The sequence below is a fragment of the Pongo abelii genome, chromosome 8 (assembly GCF_028885655.2).
Source record: "Pongo abelii isolate AG06213 chromosome 8, NHGRI_mPonAbe1-v2.0_pri, whole genome shotgun sequence".
Taxonomy (NCBI): Eukaryota; Metazoa; Chordata; class Mammalia; order Primates; family Hominidae; genus Pongo; species Pongo abelii.
The window spans coordinates 12,115,426-12,138,147 of NC_071993.2; the positions used below are offsets into that span (position 1 = coordinate 12,115,426).

At 39.8% G+C, this 22,722-nt stretch overlaps 1 protein-coding gene across 1 annotated transcript in view; it reads right to left on the bottom strand.

Annotated features, from left to right (window-relative positions):
* Window positions 1-22,722, bottom strand: part of UPF2 (UPF2 regulator of nonsense mediated mRNA decay) — a 123,096-nt gene that overhangs the window by 64,076 nt on the left and 36,298 nt on the right. The window contains exons 5-8 of the mRNA XM_024253821.3: window positions 20,683-20,880; window positions 17,844-17,993; window positions 16,090-16,193; window positions 13,883-13,968 (exon numbers count right to left, since the gene is read on the bottom strand). Of these exons, the coding sequence (XP_024109589.1) occupies window positions 13,883-13,968; window positions 16,090-16,193; window positions 17,844-17,993; window positions 20,683-20,880 (538 nt within the window). The remainder of the gene's footprint in view (window positions 1-13,882; window positions 13,969-16,089; window positions 16,194-17,843; window positions 17,994-20,682; window positions 20,881-22,722) is intronic.

The window sequence follows — 22,722 nt, forward strand, 5'->3', positions numbered from 1 at the left end:
ACAAGTGATATTTCCTCCTTAAAAGGCTAAAAATACTCAGTTAAGCTTCCTAGTTTTATTCTATTTAAGATGAAATTAATTGATAACTTTTTTTTTTTGAGACGGATTTTCGTTCTTGTTGCCCAGGCTGGAGTGCAATGGTGTGATCTCGGCTCACCACAACCTCTGCCTCCCGGGTTCAAGCAATTCTCCTGCCTCAGCCTCCTGAGTAGCTGGGATTACAGTTATGCGCCACCACACCCAGCTAATTGTGTATTTTTAGTAGAGACAGGGTTCCTCCATGTTGGTCAGGGTGGTCTCGAATCCTGACTTCAAGTGACCCGCCGACTTGGCCTCCCAAAGTGCTGGGATTACAGGCGTGAGCCAGTGTGCCTGGTCAATTGATAACTTTTAACGCTTTCTTCCATGATTACTGTTCTATGTAGGTATCTTATCTTGAATGAATTTTGAAAATGTGTATATTTTTCAAAAAATTATGTTTCACTTAGATTTTGAAGTGGTTTTAAAATATTTTAAGCATATCATCTGCTCATTTCTTAAACTTTTTAATGTTCTTTTTCTTTAAAATATATTTTCTACACACTTCTCTATTTTGATTTTTCCAAGAACCAGATCTTGAATTTCTAAAACTTTTATCTTAGTTGTCTTTTTCAATGTATTTTTCAACAAAGTTTGTGACAAAACAGCATCAAATATTCTTAAACGATGTCATTTCACTTTTCTTCTTTTTTTCCTTCCTTGTGCTACCTAGTCTAAGATCGTTTCACTTTTCTTCCACTTGTTGGTCTGTCCCTTGCACTTCACTTCATTTTCTTCTAAGTAGCCCAATCTACTTTGAGACTTTTTCTGAGTCCCCCACAAAAAGGCAGATATAGCCATTTTTTTTTTTTTTTTTTTAAGAGACACAGTCTCACTCTGTTGCCCAGGCTGGAGAACAGTGGCAGGATCTCAGCTCACTGCAACCTCCGCCTCCCAGGTTCGAGTGATTCTCCTGCCTCAGCCTCCCGAGCAGCTGAAACTACAGGTGCCTGCCACCACGCCCGACTAATTTTTGTATTTTTAGTAGAGACAGGGTTTCAACATGTTGGCCAGGCTGATCTCGAACTCCTGACCTCAAGTGATCCACCCGCCTCGGCCTCCCACAGTGCTGGGATTACAGGCGTGAGCCACTGCGCCTGGTCCAGCTATGCATTTTAGAGCAAGACAGTTTTGTGCTACCTGTTCAGGCACAGATCATGAAGTAACAACACGGGAAAATGGTTTCAGCTTTAATAGGGACTTTTAAAATGAGTTAAGGAAGTTATGAGTTAAGGAGTTACGGAAGTAAAGTTAGATACTCCATTTTCTCGGGATCCTCTACCCCTAATAAAAAGGATAGTTGATACAAAATACCTCCCTGCTCTATTTAAATCTTGAAGTCCTGTGTCTGTTCATCCATTACTTCACAAAATAAAATCCTTTATGTTGTAAATAATCAATTACATAGTTGTTCAATGCTAGTCCTGCTTAAGAATGCTTTCTGCTGGCCGGGTGCAGTGGCTCACGCCTATAATCCCAGCACTTTGGGAGGCAGAGGCTGGCGGATCACGAGGTCAGGAGATGGAGACCATCCTGGCTAATACGGTGAAACCCCGTCTCTACTAAAAATACAAAAAATTAGCCGGGCGTGGTGGCGGGCGCCTGTAGTCCCAGCCACTCGGGAGGCTGAGGCAGGAGAATGGCGTGAACCCGGGAGGCGGAGCTTGTGCCACTGCACTCCAGCCTGGGCGACAGAGCAAGAGTCCGTCTCCAAAAAAAAAGAATGCTTTCTTCGTGTTCTGCCTTCCAAAGGGCACACAAGCTCAAAAAGGGGATGGAGTGCAAAATGTCACATCAGTCACATGAAAGTTATTAATAACACAAAATAAAATATTTTCATCAACATAAACTGCAAATTTGTGCTAAAATTTAAGCCAGATGGATATTTCATCTAATTTGAGTGTTCTGAAAAGCAACTGAAAAATACTTAGATCCTTCCTTTTTTTGAGACTTAGTCTCGCTGTGTTGCCCAGGCTGGAGTGCAGTGGCGCGATCTCCACTCACTGCAAGCTCCACCTCCCGGGTTCACGCCATTCTCCTGCCTCAGCCTCCCGAGTAGCTGGGACTACAGGCGCCCGCCACCAAGCCCGGCTAATTTTTTGTATTTTTAGTAGAGACGGGTTTCACCGTGATAGCCAGGATGGTCTCGATCTCCTGACCTTGTGATCCGCCCGCCTCAGCCTCCCAAAGTGCTGGGATTACAGGCGTGAACCACCGCGCCCGGCCTGGATCCTTCCTTTGAAAACAGAATTCTATAATCTTATAAGATGGTCACAATTACGTTTACTAGCAATGAACAATGAACCACTTTAAAAGAATGCTATTTTCCCTTAAATAATAAAATCTTGTTTATGTTTTTAAGGTCTCCTGAATCACACATTTAATGATTATGAAGTTAGTAAACAGTCTCTAACTACAAGTAAGCAGAAACAACAAGAACGCAGAAACACACAAACACTTTTGTTATTGAGAGGGAAAGAAGAAATTCTTATGGGTTTTTATCTCCTAATCAATTGGCTTTCTAAAAGAAATGTCTAGCTCTCTTTTTCTCTTTAAAATCTAAAGAATTTGACTGTTGAAAGCTATTTAATTTTATCTCCGTGCTCAAAAATGCCTGGAAAAAAATGAATGTGAAAGAACGCTGTTATGGTGCAATTAAAGAATACAAAGGATTTCATAGGAAACACTAAAGCAGAAGATGATTCCTAAACAATGAAATATAATAAGCAAAAGACTGGGGTCATTTACTCTGAAATCGACAACCAAATGCCCTGTTGACATTTCCACAATGTTGCTGTTTCCAACACAACAGCGCCACCAAGTGGTGCAACATACTAACAGATTTCACGAAAACATTCTCTCACAGTTCCAAATTGAGTGAAAGAGGAGGTCCAATCAGAAAATCTCTTACAAAAAGTCCAGCAAACTCTCCTAAAAGCTAGATAGGGGAAGAGCTGTTCAAGAATCAAGGGCAGCACTTCACCTCTGAAGAGTATTCTGTTTACATGAATCTAAAGAGCCAACAACACTTGGCTAAAACAATACCAAGTGCATCTATACTTTAAACATAAGGAAAGAAGAGATTCTTACGTACTTTCCCTGATATTGATTGACTTTAAACTTAAATTTTGGCTTAGGTGAGGGGCCTTCTGGGATGCTGGGAATGTCATATATCTTGATCTGAGTGATGGACACATATGTATACTTTAGATACAAACACCTCAGGAAGAACAGTTAGTGGAGGCTGGGTTTAATACCTAGGTGATGGGATGATCTGTGCAGCAAACCACCACAGTACATGTTTACCTATGCAACAAACCTGCACATCCTGCACACGGACCCTTGAACTTAAACTTTAAAAGTTGAAGACAAAAAAAGATATAAACACTTAATGTGAAATCTCAATTAGCTGTGTGTATAGCTATGTTATAAATTACCTATAAAATAAAATGCAAATATCTAAGGGGATTTCTACATCTCAGTGGAGTCCAAATTAATAGGCTAAGAGAGGCTGGGCGTGGAGGCTCCTGCCTGTAATCCCAGCACTTTGGAGGCCTAGGCGGGTGGATCATTTGAGGTCAGGAGTTCATGACCAGCCTGGCCAACATGGGGAAACCCCGTCTCTACTAAAAAAAATATATAAAAATTAGCCAGGAGTAGTGGTGCATGCCTGTAGTCCCAGCTACTTGGGAGACTGAGGTGGGAGAATCACTTAAGCCCAGGAGGCAGAGGTTGCAGTGAGCTAAGATCACACCACTGCACTCCAGCCTGGGCAATAGAGCAAGACTCTGCCTCAAAAAAAAAAAAAAAAAAAAAAAGGCTAAAGGATATAATGATAGTGTTTTGAGATTTTTTTCATCATTATTTATTTAATGAAGGAAGAATGCAACTGAAAAACACTGCTTCAGATCAAACCTTTAAGAACTGTAAAGATGAACTACATCAAACTTTAAAAACTGTGCTGCAAATTATACTACCAAGCAAGTGAAAAGACAACTCAGAAGATGTGAGAAAATACTTCCAAATTATGTATCTGATAAAAGATGTGTGCCCAGAATATATAAATAACTCTTAGAACTCATTCATAAAAAGACAAATACAATTTTAAAGGGGCAAAGGCTGTGAATAGATACTTCTCCAAAGAAGATATGCAAATGGCCACTAAGCACATGAAAAGATGCTCAACGTCATACGTCATTAGGGAAATACAGTCGTCCCTAGGTATCCGTGAGGGACTGGTTCCAGGAACTACTACCGCCACCCAAAAGATACCAAATTACTTATAATGCCTAACACAACGTAAATGCTATATAAATAGTTGTTATGCTGTGTTTATTTTTGTAATTTTCTTAGAGACAGGGTCTCACTGTCACCCAGGCTGGAGTGCAGTGGTGAGATCAGAGTGCACGAACTTCAAATTCCTGGGCTCAACTGATCCTCCCACCTTAGCCTCCCAAGTAGATGGGACTACAGGCACATGTCACTATGCCTGGCTTATTTTATTTTTTGTAGAGGATGGGGTCTCACTATGTTGTCTAGGCTGGTCTCAAACTCCTGGCTTTAGGCCATCCTCCTGCCTTGGTCTCCAAAAGTGTTGGGATTACAGGAGGGAGGAAGGAGCATGCCAGAGAGGAGGACGAGAATCTGACTAAAGGAGTCCCAAACAGGCTGGGTGAGTATGGGTGCAGGACGAGGCCAGGATGCCAAAAGGTGACAGTATTTCCTTGCCCCCTCTCCCAAAGTGTTCCAGCCTGCCCCAAGTGTTCCAAAGACTCAAAGTAACTAGCTACCTCCAATACCACTTCACTGCCTACCCAGAAGAATATCCCAGCCTGCTTACTCTACACTCAACTCTCTTCACTCCCCTTATCTCCCCACTTGAGGGCTATCAGTCATCACTATCACTCAAAGGATAGAGAAAGCTGTGTGAATATATGGGGTCTGGAAGAATCAGAAATGGGATGACAGGGAATTGATTGGCACTTGATTACTATCTTTCTACTCCAGGCTCCGTAGGGATCAAGCCGTCCCCATCAGGGATAAGCCAAATCCTGCAGGTAGGGTAGAAATGCACCTGGGAGTGAAGGACAAAATAAGACCTTCAAAATGAAAGGCTTTTCTGATCAATAAAAATATACAGACAACCAGGAAATGTCAACCTGGTCCAAGTCCCTCCCTATTACCTCATTTTACAGATCTGTAAACAGAGGCCTTGGCTTTCCAAATCCCACAGTAATGAACTTTAAAAAGACTGAGAAAGTTTAATTTAAACCTGAAAAGACTACACAGAGTACTATTAACATGAGAAATGTATAAAAATTAGAAATCTACTTGAACAAATTATAGCTCAATTGATTAAAACCTATATAAAATATAAAAATGTGCCAGGCATGGTGGCACGTGCCTGTAATCGTAGCTACTCAGGAGGCAGAAGCAGGAGGATTGCTTGAGGCCAGGAGTTCAAGAGCAGCCTGGGCAACATAGCAAGACCTTGTATCTTAAAAAATAAGTTAATAGAAATGTAAAGAGTAACAGTCAAAGCTATGTATAAATTACATCCTTCAAAAGACTGTCCACTACCAGACAAACCATGAGTATTTCTTTTATTGTTTTCAACAAGGTAACTTACTAGAGAAATATTAACACAAGTCTACTGACTGAAAACAAATACCTGTATTTCCGTAGCAAGGGACGCAATGTTACCCCAATGCTTCACATGCTTCTCTACATTTTCTAAATGCTCTTGTTGTCCTAGACAATAGGCTAAGAATAAAAATGACATGGCACTTCTTGTCCCAAGTATCTAGGACTAAGCTGAGTTCACACGCTTGCCTCCCATGCCACGGCCACCTAGAAGCCATGCTAGTGACATAGATGAAAGTGGTCTGGATCCTTGAGTCACCTCCTGAAAGGGTACTCTAGGGAGCCCACCAAACCCAGAGAACTTCGAGAACCTCAGATTTCAGAGGTTTGTTGTTCCTTCAACATCCCTAACCTATCCTGGCTTATCCATTTTCTCAGGAAAAGTAATAGCCCACACCAATAAAGCTGAAAATAGTTTTTCTGTTATAGGAAGCTAGAATGATATTAATGTAAGAAAACATGAACTTCGAAAAAAAAGTCTGACTGAAGCCACCCAATCTGTCCAGATTTGCTTCAAGGTAAATTACAGCAGGATACACAAATAAAAAGAAAAGGGAAAGCTGGCCCAAACTGCCAAAAAAAAAGGGCAGATCATCAAATATGCAATCAACATGCTTCTTTCAATGATAAACACATATTGTTTCTCTATAGTTTGACCACTTATCCTCAAGTTCTACCTTTCAATGATAAACCCATATTCCTGACATACAACAAACGCTTAGCATCTGGAAAGGCAGGGCAAAGACTGAGCAAAAGCTCCATGAGGAGATGCAATGCCCATGCAGAACAGGGAAATGGCCCCCAAAGCAACCAACATCAGAAACAATAGCAAAAACACGACCTTAAAAAAGGTTAGGAGGCCGAGGCGGGTGGAACACGAGGTCAGGAGATCGAGACCATCCTGGCTAACATGGTGAAACCCCGTCTCTACTAAAAATACAAAAAATTAGCCGGGTGTGGGGGCGGGTGCCTGTAGTCCCAGCTACTCGGGAGGCTGAGGCAGGAGAATAGTGTGAACCTCGGAGGTGGAGCTTGCAGTGAGCCGAGATCATGCCACTGCACTCCAGCCTGGATGACAGAGCGAGACTCTGTCTCAAAAAAAAAAAAAAGGAAACCTGTTGGCTGGGCCCAGTGGCTCACACCTGTAATCCCAGCACTTCGGGAGGCTGAAGTGGGCAGATCACTAGGTCAGGAGATCGAGACCATCCTGGCTAACATGGTGAAACCCTGTCTCTACTAAAAATACAAAATATTAGCTGGGCGTGGTGGCAGGCACCTGTAGTGTCAGCTACTTGGGAGGCTGAGGCAGGAGAATGGCATGAACCCAGGAGGTGGAGCTTGCAGTGAGCCAAGATCGGGCCACTGCACTCCAGCTTGGGCGACAGACAGAGCAAGACTCCATCTCAAAAAAAAAAAAAAAAAAAAAAAGGAAACCTGTTAATAACAAAGCTGAGCAAATCTAACTATCTAACTCATGATACGTAATAAAAAGAGGGTAAGTACAGCATCAATGCAAAGGTACTGTCAATTTTTTTTAATTAAAAAAATAAGAAAGAAAAGAACAAAGTCCTCAAAACCTACCAAACAAAATTCTCCAGAAACATACTGCCATGAAACATATGAAAATTCTGGCCAGTTTTCCACGCATTTTTTAAAGAACTGAATGAACTGAAAGAAGAAATGAGAAAACGAGTAGTAGAGGGAAAAGACTTTGCAGAATGCTGAGTAAGAAAAAGACAACACTGAAAAAAGTGATTGGTAAGAATAAAATAGCCAGAAAACAACCAAAGCACAGTCAACATATGCATCATTGGGGTACCTAAAAAAGAAAGCCAAAACAAGAATAGAACTAGTATTTAAATATATTTGAGGAAATAAATAAATAAATAAAATTCCCTGAATTTTTCAATATGAAAATGGAAAGGGCATGAAGAAGGATCCAGAATGACAGAATGATCAACACCAAGAACTCTCTATCCTAGGAAAGTTATTGGATTTACTTGATTAATTGAGAAAAAATTACTTGGGCAGCCATTTAAATGACCAAGTCAATTTTAAGAGACGAAAAAAAAAAAGGCCAGCTTGCCTAGATTTCAACACAGTAATGGCAAATGCCAAATGACCATTGAGTGACACCTACACGATATTTAGGGTTAAAAGGTATGAGCTGTGGATTCTCCACTATAACCAGTCAAGCAGCCATTCAAGTAACATAGCCCCAATTCTGAACATAGAGAAATTCAAGGCATATTTTTTCCCCAAGAACACTTTTTGAGAAAACTATTAGAAAATGAACTTCAGGCCAGGCGCGGTGGCTCACACCTGTAATCCCAGCACTTTGGGAGGCTGAGGTGGGCGGATCACCTGAGGTCCAGGGTTCGAGACCAGCCTGGCCAACATGATGAAACCTTGTCTCTACTAAAAATACAAAAATTAGCTGGGTGTGGTGGCGGGCGCCTGTAATCCCAGCTACTCAGGAGGCTGAGGCAGAAGAATCGCTTGAACTAGAGGCAGGGGTTGCAGTGAGCCAAGATTGTGCCACTGCACTCCAACATGGGCAATAGAGCAAAACTCAGTCTCAAAAAAAAAAATGAAAATGAACTTCAGCAAATAAGGGCATTAGAGCAAGAAATTTTAATATAAATGTTTTATTCCCTATCAGGATATGTCATCAACATAAAAATAAGTGAAGGGAGATGGAAAAGCAGACAGGAAGTCAGGTGTGCCGCTTGCCTACTTGTAATGCTGAAAGTTAAATATCACTCAAATACAAGAATAAGTACATTTAAACGTAAAAAGGAAAATATTAAGGAAGAAAACATTCTTAACTAATATCAGATGAGTGACTAAAGAGAGTAAGAAAAGAAGATACCACAAACTAATCTTACCATTGCTCATGGTAGAAAACAACAGAGACTGTCTAAATAAATAATCGCTAAGCAAACTTACAATCATAAAGTACTAAAATAATAATGCAAAGCTTCCTAAAACCAAGAAACACACACTCATGCAAGCACACTAAATTAAAAAATATAAAAGACCACATAATGAAAGACTTTTAGGAATTAAACCAAAACGGAAAATATTACAGAACTCAAGCCAATCATAAATAGCCTAAATTACTTTCATTAAAAGAAACATACTTTCAGAATATGTCTGAGAGTAAAATTCAATTCAATTGTACATAAAAGAGACTCAACTAAAATAAAATGATTCTGAAAGACGGAATATAAAATAAAGGGCACAGGTATACCAAACCAAACGCAAATAAAAAGAAAGCAGTGGTCAAGCGCAGGTGGCTCACACTTGTAATCCCAGCACTTTGGGAGGCCAAGGTGAGTGAATCACTTGCGGTCAGGAGTTCAAGACCAGCCTGGTTATTATGGTGAAACCCCGTTTCTACTAAAACTACAAAAAATTACCCGGGCGTGGTGGTGCACACATGAAACCCCAGTTACATGGGAGGCTTCGGCGGGAGAATCGCTTGGACCCAGGAAGTGGAGGTTGCAGTGAGCAGAGATCACACCACTGCACTGCAGCTTGGGTGACAGAGTGAGAATCCACCTCAAAAAAAAAAAAAAAAAAAAAAAAAAAAAAAAAAGGGCAGCAATCATAATCATTAATATCAGATGAGTTGGAATTCAGGCCAAAAGGCATTAAATAAGACCAAGAAGAACACTTTATAATGATAAAAGATGTATGTAATTCACAATTAAGTTTTATCTATACAACAAATAGCACAACAGTAATATACAGAAAGCTGGAATCATAGTAGCTATTAGGAGAAACGCAACACATCGGGAGTCACAGTCTTTAATCCACCTCTCAGGCCATGACCTCTGGGCAAGTGGCCAAAAATGTAAGAAAATAGATCTGAATCATTATTTAATCATGTAAACCTGATCGGATACATTTACTGACTATATAATTAGAGACAAAGTAAACTTCAAAAATTCCAAAAAAAAATAAAAATAGTATTCTCTAATCAAAATGCAATAAAAACATGAATTATTGACAAAGCCACAAAACAAGAAAAAAGCCCCTGTACCTGGAAATTTTGAAACTCCTTGGGTCACAAAGGAAATAAAACTAAAATTACCATGTCAGAACTAACAGATGGCTGGGCACAGTGGTTCATGCCTGTAATCCCTGCACTTTGGGAGGCCAAAGCAGGAAGAGCTGCTTGAGCCCAGGAGTTCAAGACTAGCCTGGTCAATATAACAAGACCTTGACTCTACCAAAAAAAAGAAAAAAAAAATTAATTTAATGTAAAAATTAGCCAGACATAGTGGTTCATGCCTATGGTCCCAGCTACTTTGGAGGCTAACATGAAAGGATTGCTTGAGCCTGGGAGGTTGAGGCTGTAGTGAGCCGTGATCTCACCACTGCACTCCAGCCTAGGCAACAGAGCAGGACCCTGTCTCTAAAAAAAAGAACCAAGAGACATGGCTTAAACTATGCTCAATGGACAACTCATATACAAAGTGCCAGAAAAGAAACAAAATAAATGGAAGAAACCCAAAAGAAGAAATTAATAAAGAACAAAGCCAAAAATAACAGTAAGAAAATCAATAAAGAGAATAAATAATAAATCTAAAAGCTGAGTTTTTTTGGTAGGAAAAAACTAGGTAAACCACTAGCTATCATAATCACGAGGAGAAAAGAGGAAGTACAAATTCAAATATGGCACTGTTTGTAACGGCAAGACTGGAAAGTCTGAAACGGTTAAATATAGTACATTCATCAAAAGAAACACTGCAGCTTTAAAATAACGAACAAGGGAAATCTTTATGTCCTGAGATGAAAAGATATGTATCAGCTGCCCACTGTGTTAAAAACAGGAAATAAGAATCTATAATTGTATTTTCTTGTACACGCAAAAGAATCTTTGGGAGAATACATAAGCATCAAGATACTGATTTCCTACTGAAAGGAGTGGAAATTGGGTAGATGGGAAAGCAAGGATAAGAAGGATAATTTTCATCATATAATGTTTTCTACTTCGGGATTTTGAGCTATAGAGCCTTATCATTTATTATTTAAAACTGCATATGACCAAGATTAATTCATCAAATATTTTAAGCTTGAACTATATGCCAAACACTATACTTGGTGTTGGAAATGCACAAAATGAAAAGATCGAGTCCTCTTTCCTAAAGAGTGACCATTTCCGCCTATAATCCCAGCACTTTGGGACGCCGAGGCGAGTGGATCACGAGGTCAGGAGATCGAAACCATCCTGGCTAACATGGAGAAACCTCGTCTCTACTAAAAATACAAAAAATTAGCTGGGCGTGGTGGTGGGCGCCTGTACTCCCAGCTACTCGGGAGGCTGAGGTAGGAGAATGGCGTGAACCCGGGAGGCGGAGCTTGCAGCGAGCCGAGATCGCGCCACTGCACTCCAGCCCGGGCGACAGAGTGACAGAGTGAGACTCCATCTCAAAAAAAAAAAAAAAAAAAAAAAGAGTGATAGTTTCAAGTCTGGCAGAGAGACAGGAAGCAAACCAACAATCGGAATATGATGTGCCTAATTCTTCGTAAGAAGACATGAGGTACTATAAAGAACATCTCTATCTACACAAGGGAAAAAAGGAAGGCTGTTCATAGAGGATAGCTCTTGTTAAAGACCTAAAGGTGAGTCAAAGATTTGGACATCCAGATAAAATATTTGGACATCCCAGATAAAAGCAGAAAGCAGCGGCAAAGGCATGGGAGTAGAGAGAGAAAACAGTATTCGAGAAACCATTACAGATCAAGATTCTGCAGGAGGAAGAATGGCTAGAATTAAGACTGAAGAAATTGAAAACCAGCTAGCTAAGAAAGGGCATTACATATCATGTTACCTAATTTTATCACCTTTTACATGACAGGCATTGTGCTATGTGCCGGGTATAAAGCAGTAAACATGGCCTCCTTCCTGCAGTTTACAGTCTAGAGGACAATGTCAAAGAATTTAAGAAAGAGGTTTGGCTGGCGCGGTGGTTCACACATCTAATCCCAGCACTTTGGGCGGCTGAGGCGGGCAGATCACGAAGTCAGGAGTTCAACAGGAACTGGAACTCCTCTTGGCCAGCAGCCTGGCCAACAGAGTGAAACCCCGTCTCTACTAAAAATATAAAAATTAGCCAGGCATGGTGGCGGGAGCCCATAGTGCCAGCTACCCGGGAGGCTGAGGGAGGAGAATTGCTTGAACCCTGGAGTCGGAGGTTGCAGTGAGCTGAGATTACACCACTGCACTCCAGCCTAGGCGACAAGTGAGACTCTGTATCAAAAAAAAAAGAGGTTTTACCAAGAGTTTGATGCCATGACCTTTCCTGTCTCTGACTCCCTGCACATACTGTTGCCTCTGTCAGCAATGCTCTCCCTACATTCCCAATCCCCACCCATCCCTTATCTAGTCCATTCTTCTCAGGCCTCAGATTAAATGACCCTTGTTCCAGGCAGTCTTCTCTGACTCCTCAGACTCAATCAGTCAGTTCCACTTGGCTCTATGCTTCAAAGCATGCTGCACTTCTTCTTGACAATGGCACTTAGAATTACTCCTCTGTCTTCCTCTCCAAACTGTAAGCTGTATGAATACAAGAACTAATATGGTCTTGTTCACCCCTGTACTGTATCTCCAGCATGGATCACAGTACACAGCAGACCCGTAATGAATTATTTAATGAATGAGTAAATTTTAGAATAATATAACAATCTTTCCTGATTATCAGGCTGATTATAATACACTTAATTGTATTTATATACTGCAAGTATATAAGACTATGAGATCTATTTCTCGTGGCTCTAGAATTCTCGCATCTTTTTAAATACTTACGATAAACTGTCACTTCATTCGACCTTTTTTTCTGAGATGGACTCTTGCTCTGTTGCCCAGGCTGGAGTGCAATAGCATGATCTCGGCTCACTGCAACCTCTGCCTCCTGGGTTCAACCGGTTCTCCTGCCATGGCCTCATGAGAAGCTGAGTAGGGGCATGCGCCACCACACCCAGCTAATTTTGTATTTTAGTAGAGATGGGGTTTCACCATGTTGGTCAGGCTGGTCTCGAACTCCTGACCTCAGGTGATCCACCCGCCTCAGCCTCCCAAAGTGCTGGGATTACAAGCCTGAGCCACCGCGCCTGGCCTGAAGTATGTAATTTTACGTTATAAAAATATTCACCCATATGACTTCTTCAATTACACAATTCTTAATTACCTACTCACTACATGAACACACTCCCTCTCCCTTGCCCCACTAAAATGAATAATGCTAACAGGAGATTAAAAAACTAATATGAAAGAAGAAAGGCAAGTAGTGATTTGGTTTCACTGAGAAATCTTACCATTATCAAGAGATCATGGACTTCCATCAATGAATGAACCACATTAAAATTCTGCTCAAGAAACCTTCAATGAAATCCCTCAGAATCCTTATCTTTTGGGGAGAGTATCTGTCTTAGCTATGTCATATGTAATCACCTTAATAGTTAACAAAATTATTTAATTATTTATTGTTAAATAAACAGAAATAGATCTCCTCCAGGATTCTAAGGTCAACAGTCTATGAGTGGTCCTGAAATGTTCAGGTGAAGTAGAAATTTTAATTTAATGTAATATAATGCGTCAGAATTCTCTAAAAGTGTTATGCAACTGAATGTGTGTCTTGAATCACTAGCAACATAATCATTAATGTGATTTCCAATTCTATCCGATGAGTCTCTAGGCAGGCTATCATACCTCTAAACTATCATAATTACCTAAATAACTTGAAATTTTTCATTTAAACATAAATCTGAGAACTAGATATATTACATTAGCCTGATCTTTGCACAAAATAAAAACTCTCCAAAAAAATTATGTTCCATTTATTACTTTTTCCTCAGAGGCAAAAATGCAAAACAATTGTTTCTAGCAATTCTTCTTATTCTTCTTAAGCTACTCTTAAACATTTTCTTTTAAAATAATTAGATAGCAGAAGAAATATTCCCATTAGAGCTAACAAGCAATGAACAAACATTAATGGGAAACAAGTTCTAAAAAATATGCTAATAATGCTAATGACCTACAGAGTGAATAAAATCAAAAGCAATATTTTTAAAGAGGTAAGTAAGAATTTTGATCTTACAACCAGCACTACAGAGTAAAAACACTAATAAATTTCTCTTTTATTACACTTACCTTTGTCTAGGAACTATGAAGAGTGCCCGTACCAACTTCTTCCTGTTTGCTTTTGTGTTCATGTTCATGCAAAAATCCATTGCTGCCTATTGGGAAAAAGTAAACTTTTTCTTTAAAAACCTCTATTTAGTTACGGAGAGCAGAAATCCTGCCTACTACAATATTTTTATTTGTTCTTAAACATTTCAAAATGGTTTTAAGAAACTAGTATTGTTAGTATCAGGAAAGTTTTCTGATAGAACTCAAAAGTAGCAAGAATAGTTACCAAGAGCCAAGAAAATTACTAATGCTAATAAGGATAACCAAAAAGCAGTAAAGGTGGAAGACACAGGCACAAATTATACCCAAGAAGATGGAAGAAGAAGTATGCTCCCACATTCACTAAAAAAGCTGAGTGTCGACAGTCAGATATGGTAATGTTAGGGTTTAGAAAACAATACCCCAAAATATGGCTCTTTGGATGCTGAGTACTTCATTTGAACTAAGAAAACTGGAAAGCCTGATAAGCAGCCTCAGTCAAGGTCTCTCTGACCATCCCTTGTTTCTCTTCACAAGTGCAGGAAATGGCGCTCAATCTCTCTCCAAGATGCCTTAACTGACAGAGGAGAATTCTTCCAAAAGAAACTCAACTGCCTTCAATCCTCTGTCTAAAATTTCATAAAACAGGGAATTTATCTAGATGACCATTACCACCTCGACAGACTCTTATTTTGAGACAAGGTCTCACTTTGTCACCCAGGCTGGGGTGCAGTGGCGCAATCATGGCTCACTGCAGCCTTGCTCTCCCAGGCTCCAGGGATCCTCCTGCCTCAGCTCCCGGCCAAGCAGCTGAGACTACAGGCACGTGTAGTTAAGGTTGAAACATAATAAAATTCGCTCCTTGGCTGGGCACGGTGGCTCACGCCTGTAATTCTAGCACTCTGGGAGGCCGAGGCGGGCGGATCACCTGAGGTCAGGAGTTCAAGACCAGCCTGGCCAACATAGTGAAACCCCGTCTCTACTAAAAATATAAAAAATTAGCCGGGCATGGTGGCGGGCGCCTGTAGTCCCAGCTACTCGGGAGGCTGAGGCAGGAGAATGGCGTGAACCCAGGAGGCAGAGCTTGCAGTGAGCCGAGATCATGCCACTGCACTCCAGCCTGGGCGACAGAGCAAGACTCCGTCTCAAAAAATAAAAATAAAAAAATTAGCTGGGCGTGGTGGTGCACGCCTATAGTCCCAGCTACTCAGGAGGCTGAGGCAGGAGAACTGCTTGAACCTGGGAGACAAGAGGTTGCAGTGAGCCAAGATCGTGCCACTGCACTCCAGACTGGGCAACAGAGCAAGACTCCACTCAAAAAAAAAAAAAAAACTCATTTGCATGGACTCAACAAGGAGACTTAAGTGAAAGTGGCACTGTTTTTTTAATTGCAAATGCATGGTGAAAATATAATGGTACTAGTATAATTTGGTACCACTACCTTGAATCATGATAAAATGCTAGTAGCTCTACCCACCATCACTTTTGCAAATGTCAAAACAATAAAAAAGAAAAAAAAATCGGCCAGGTACGGTGGCTCATGCGTGTAATCTGAGCACTTTGGGAGGCCAAGGCAGGCGGATCACAAGGTCAAGAGTTCAAGACCAGCCCAGTCAATATGATGAAACCCCGTCTCTACTAAAAATACAAAAAAATTAGCCAGGCGTGGTGATGCATGCCTGTAATCCCAGCTACTCGAGAGGCTGAGGCAGTAGAATTGCTTGAACCTGGGAGGTGGAGGTTGCAGTGAGCCAGGATCACACCACTGCACTCCAGCCTAGGCGAAAGAGTGAGACTCCATCTCAAAAAAAAAAACCACACACACGAAAAAAAAAACTTAGTATTATCATCAAAAGAATTTTTGACCTCACAGAACCCCAGGAAGTGCCTCAAAGCCATTAAAAATCCAGAAACCATACTTTTAGCACCTTTGATCTAAAACAATATTTTCCAAACTATGGGATCCATATATGAACAGGACAGGATGCTACAGCCAATTCTATACCCAAACAGAGCATCTATGAATTACATCCAATTTTGTCTGCTTATGCTGAATTCCCATCTAAGACTTTATTTGAAGAAATGGTGGACTTTATAGCTCAAATAGTCTAAAAACCATAGACATTCCTTATGAGAGGACTCTTACAAGGTCCATGTGCTTGAATAAAGTTACACAGAGATACCAATACCTTGTCTATCAGATCTCGGTTGACACAGTTGGGCAACTGCTGTAGGAAAGCATCTACTATGAGCTTGAGATGAGATCCAGTGCTGGCTTCCTCATCTTCTTGTTCTAATGTAAAATTAGTTTTTAAATAGGTTAAAAAAAATACACAGAGAACACAGAAGAAAAACATCCAATGATGAATTATTTGGAAAATAGATAATCTAGACCAATTTTTGTGCCCAGGAAAACATTAGTCATTTTTTAGAATATTATCCTAGAAAGTTTAGGTAACTCTAGAATCATAACATCAATTCACTACAGTCTTTCAGGTATCAACGATAAAAAGTCAAACTTTTTGCATTAGGCACAAAAACTTGGTCAGAAAAAGCATGCAGTGTTATGGTAAATGTTATTTGTGTCTGCCCGGCATCCCTTCCCCTATGTTCTTCAATTAACAGCACTCCCAATTCTTGCCTTTGAAGAACTAAGCCTCCCTATTCCATGTGATTCTAAGGAGGGTGGCTGGTTTACATAGAGAAAGAATCTGCAGTAAGATAGGGTAAAGCCAACAGAGAGAAAAGCAATATTGACAGAAGGTATCCTTCTAATAAAGAATCTTGGCCAGGTGTGATGGCTCATGCCTATAATGCCAGGGCTTTGGGAGGCTGAGGCAGGAGGATCACTTGAGGCCAGGAGTCCAAGACCAGCCTGGGCAACATAGCAAGACCTTGTCTCTAAAAAATATAAAATAAAATGAAATAAAATAAAATAAGCTGGGTGTGGTGGTGCACGTCTACAGTCCCAGCTACTTGGAGGTTGATGCAGGAGGATGACTTGAGCTCGGGATTTTGAGGCTGCAGTCAATTATGATCATGCCATGGCACTCCAGCCTGGGCAAGAGTGAAACCCTGTCTCAAAAAAATAAATAAATGAAGGAATCCTAGCTAATCAACTCAAAACTCGATAGGAAGCATTTAGGGAACAAATGTAATATTTGTATTACTGAATACAAAACACAACTCAATTATAAAGACAGATAAAATAAATAGATGAACTGATAAGCTAGTCGTATTCCCACCTAGTAATCATTTCAGAATAACTTTCAAATACATTTATGTTGTTTGTAAAGATTATGTCATAGTATTAAATCAATCAGGAGAATGCTATCAAGTTCTCAGAAAAGTGTAAGTATCTTTATTCCATCATAGAAGAGGTAGCGAGAAAAGTATATTTTAAGATATTTAGGGCCGCGTGTGGTGGCTCATGCCTGTAATCCCAGCAGTTTGGGAGCCAAGGCTGGCGGATCACCTGAGGTCAGGAGTTCGAGACAAGCCTGGCCAATGTGGTGAAACCCCATCTCTACTAAAAATACAAAAATTAGCTGGGCCTCGTGGTGGGCAGCTGTAATCCCAGCTACTCGGCAGGCTGAGGCAGGAGAATCGCTTGAACCCAGGAGGCAGAAGTTGCAGTGAGCCAAGATCGTACCATCACACTCCAGCTTGGAGGACAACAGTGAGACTTAGTCTCAAAAAAAAAAAGATTATTTAGAACTAAGGTATTTAAAATGTAGATGATCATTAAAGTTTGTAGACACATAATACTGGGTATGTAGTGTCCTGTTATAAATCAAATTCCAAAAACAGTGATGGACTGAAAACAACAGAAAAACAAGGGATTAAAAAATACAGAACTAAGGAGAAAAGATCTATATTCTTAGGCAAGAGCTCTGTGTGTAAAAACCAATTAAAAATGAAAGCTGGTAAAACAGTTCTTTACCTTGTTCATCAAGAAGTTTCTTTGTAAGATCTTCAGCTTCATCTCCACCCTCTAATTCTAAGGTGTCATCATTAATTTCTAGATTCTCCAACTCAAGTTCCAAATCATCGGGACTTGATACCTCCTTATTATCCTTAGATTCTTTTGCCTCTGTTGAAAAACAAACAAGTATACCTAAATTCAAAGTCATATTAAAATCCTGCTGCACAAAAGTAGATTAAGACTCACAAAATCTGCATCACTTCTTTCAGAACCTGCATGTATACCCGGCAACTGAAGTTAATATATTTAGATTTTATAAAACACATTATACTCGGCTGGGCATGGTGGCTGACCCCTGTAATCCCAGCACTTTGGGAGGCCGAGGAGGGAGGATCACCTGAGGTCAGGAGTTTGAGACCAGCCTGACCAACATGGTGAAAACCCATCTCTACTAAAAATACAAAAATTAACTGGGCATGGTGGCGTATATCTGTACTTCCAGCTACTCAGGAGGCTGAGGCAGGAGAATCGCTTGAACCCAGGAGGTGGAGATTGCAGTGAGCCGAGAGAGCACCACTGCACTCAAGCCTGAGCAAAAAGAGCGAAACTCAGTCTCAAAAAATATATACATTATGCTCATTGAGAACGAAGGCTATATCTTCTCTGATTATGTATACCATTTGTTAACTGAAAAGATGGATGGATGACTGGATGGAGAGAGATATACGTGGACAAGGACTTACATGGCGTGAGGATCTATCTATGCTAAAGATGAGGGGGAAAAAAGGCTGATTAAAGTGGACTCACATTAAGAAGGGTGTCAAACTCCCAGATGAGGAGTTGAGACTTTCTCCTTTATGCAAGGGATAACATTTAAAAGGGATCTGATGTGAAAATTAACTTAGCAGCAATATATAAAATCAATTAGAAAGTCAGAAAAGGGTAGATGTAGAAAGACCAATTAGGAAAATATCCTTATCATTTCAATGTGAAGGGTTAGAGAAAACCAAAAAATGAGACACAACAAAGGAAAATGGCCATTAATTGGTAAAAGGCAAAATAGGAAGAATAAAAAAGAAAGAGAAACCAAACCTTAACTGAATAAGACTGACAAAATATTAATAATTGAAGTTGAGTGATAGGTAAATGCAAGTTCACTATACCAGCCTTCTTTTGTGTTTTTGCAAATAAAATAAAATTTTCGTAAATAAAAAACAAAAGCCAATAAAACCTGAGTTCAAGAATGTATACTTAAATTGAAAGTATGGTATTTCTCAGCTTCATCTCTTATAGTCTCTAATCTCCTAATTTCTGCATTGAACACAGAAATGTCTTACTGATACTTGATGTCATATCTTATTTGGGAGGATGAAAACTCTAACTAGTATGAATCAGTTTTGCTACCTCTAGATGAAAACAGACTACTACTTTCTCATTCATTCATCTTTTCATTCTACTTTTATTGAATTCCTACTATGTGCTAGGTATTGTTCTAAGCACCAGGAATATACCTGTGAGTACAGCAGAGAAAAACTCCTGCCCACATGGAGCACGCATTCACTCCCCAATGTCCCCTGATGTCTGGCTACTAAAACATCTACTAATCAGCTACGTGTTCAGAATGATGCTAAGCTGTCAAACATTCTGAAAAAAGTTTAAAATGTGACCCTTGCTCTCAAAAAACATACAATTTATCTGAGGAAATTAAACTAATATGCATAAGGTAGTCAAACAGGGTATGGTGGGAGAGGGTTCCAACCAGAAAACAGAACAATGCAGGAAGGCAAGAAGGCAAGAAGATGGGCCCATTTCAGAGACTGAGAAGGATGGCAAACTAAGGGTAATAGAGTTGTAATGGCAAACCTGAGAGAAACTATGCAGGGTCCTAGAGACAATGTTAACAATTTTAAATTATATTCCAAGTACATGTAAAGTTATTCAAGGACATTAGGTAGGCAGGAGAGTAAAATTAATGTTTAGGAATGCATAGGCTGAGCGCAGTGGCTCACACCTGTAATCCCAGCACTTTGGGAAGCTGAGGCAGGTGGATCACTTGAAGTCAGGAGTTCAAGACCAGCCTGAACAACATGGTGAAACCCCATCTCTACTAAAAATACAAAATTAGCCAGGTGTGGCAGCACACTTCTGTAATCCCAGTTACCTGGGAGGCTAAAGCAGGAGAATCACTTGCACCTGGGAGGCGTAGGTTGCAGTGAGCCAAGATCACACAACTGCACTCCAGCCTGGAAGAGCAAAAACTCCGCCTCAACAAAAAAAAAGAATGCATAGAAGGAAACAGAGCAAATACAGGGCAACCAGGTAGGAGGTATTACAGTAACCCAGGTGAGAGAGGATGGGAGTTAGATTAGAATAGCAGCGGCAAATATAAGACAAACCTGAGAAACACGATGTAACTGGCATTCAGAAACTCCCACTCTGTTAACGACCTAAAAGCTCTGACTTCTCTAAAGTCACTCTTCTTCACAGAGTTGGTTCTATCTAGCCTAGAAAGGGCAGTACAGGTAACGAGCATCATAGAGCTAACACCTGCCCTAACAATATGATACCTGGGGGAAATGTGTGTCTTACCAAGACCTCACTTGAATTCAATACAAGACATTATAAACAAACACTTTCAAATTAATTCACATTAACTTAAATGTATTAGCACTGTTAAAAGTATGTCAATTATCATCCTTTAATGCTCCATCATTCCATATAATTCTGTCACTCATTTACTCTAATGACTCAATGTTCATATTACAAAACTAGTAACTACAACTTTTTTTTCCACAAATACTATTTTGAAGCTAATTCTTGTAGCACTTAATGTAAATATTTTTTCTCTAGAATTTACCTTTGGTATCATCTTTGTTGGACTCTTTATTCTGACAACTTTTTTCATTGTCTTTAAACAAGATGGCTGGGACAAAAGCCTTCAAATCAATGAGGTTCTCATAAAAATTCCGAGCATCTTCATCTTCCCATATACCACCTTCCAAATCATATTCTCCAGGTTTACCAGGTGTGAATATATCAATTCCAGGCCCATGTTCTACAATAAAATAAATCACAAGTAATTAACATAACTTGAGGTTATAGCATGATAAACACAACATAAGTTATTTTTTCAGTTTTACATCTATTGAATCTTGAGTGTTTCAACTGACAGGAACTTCTTCAATTAACAAGCACATGTGACCGTTTTCAACACCAAATCACAAACTGTGTTTTAAATAAACCCCTAAAATAAAACAGACTAGAGAACAACATAAAGAATTTTTTCTCTTACATTTGTTTTAAGCAATTAATATGAGATTAAGTAGCCATTTGATAAATCAGGTCTACTTTCATGAAACTTAAAATAAAAAAATAAAATATATAAGCCTGGCCACTCCTAAGACATCCGTTTAAAGTCCCACCTCCCCCATGAGTATTTTTTTTTTTTTTTTGGCAACTCATAATCCTCTATACTATTTACATCATACTTATATACCATTTATATCTCCAAAAACAGACCATAAACCTTTAATTAAGAAGCATCCCTCCTTTTGGCATAATCCTTGGCACATGGTAGATTGCCACTGTCAACCTAAAATAATCAAAAAGGTCAGAATCTAGTTTTAAAGAGTTTATTCAATTGCAAAGTTTGAGGACAGCCTCCCAGGAAGCAGAGATTCCAAAGAACAGAAGTCAGTGTTCCAAAGTGTAGAAGTTTGAGATTGTTTATCTAGAGAAAGTTTAGGTAATTTCAACAGCTTTCCACATAAGGTGTAATGCACAGTTACAACAATCTGATTAGTAGAAGTCATCTTTTTTGGGAAAGATATATACAGGATATGTACTTCAGTCTCCAAGGCTTAATTTCCCCCTTGCTATAATAAATTTAGAGGGTCCTGAAATTTTATTTTTTTTAAACAGTCTTACTCTGTCACCCACGCTGGAGTACAATGGTGCGACATCAGCTCACTGCAACCTCCACCTCCCAGGTTCAAGTAATTCTCCTGCCTCAGCCTCCCAAGTAGCTGGGATTACAGGCACCCGCCACCACACTTGGCTAATTTTTTGTTATTTTTAGCAGAGATGGGGTTTCGCCATGTTGGCCAGGTTGGTCTCAAACTCCTGACCTCAGGTGATCCACCTGCCTCAGCCTCTCAAAGTGCTGGGATTACAGGTGTGAACCACCATGCCCAGCTTTTATTTTTTATTTATTTTTTTGAATTGAGACAGGGTCTCACTCTGTTGACGAGACTGGAGTGCAGTGACATGATCATAGCTTACTGTAGCCTCGAAATCCTGGGCTCATGCAATCCTCCTGCCTCAGCCTCCTGAGTAGCTGGGACTACAGGCATGCATCATCAAGCCCAGCTAATTTTTCTATTTTTAGTAGAGATGGGGTTTCCTTATGCTGCCTAGGCTGGTTCTCAAACTCCTAAGTTCAAGGGATCCACCCGCCTCAGCCTCTCAAAGTGCTGGGATTACAGGCATGCGTGACCACACTCAGCCTTTATTTTCTTTTATGCCATAAATGTCAGTCAATTGATAACTGGAAAAGAAGGGAAGAAAGATGAAGTGTACAGATCTCTTATTAGAGAATGGAAAGTATGTACCTATTTACACACATGCAGTACATACAGCCATAGATCATAAACTCAGAACACTGAAAGTAATTAACTTCCTACTTTATGACTATGAGCCCATTCATGAACTTATCTACTCTCACATACTTCTCTCCAAATGAAAATTATAAATAGAGTGATTATGTAAATTAAAATTAACCCTAAGTTAGATTATTCATTAAATGTGATTTATGAAAATAATAACACCAAAAACAAAACACTGGCTCCTTCAAACTCCTTACTTTCCTTACAGAAAATATATTTAAACACAGACTTAT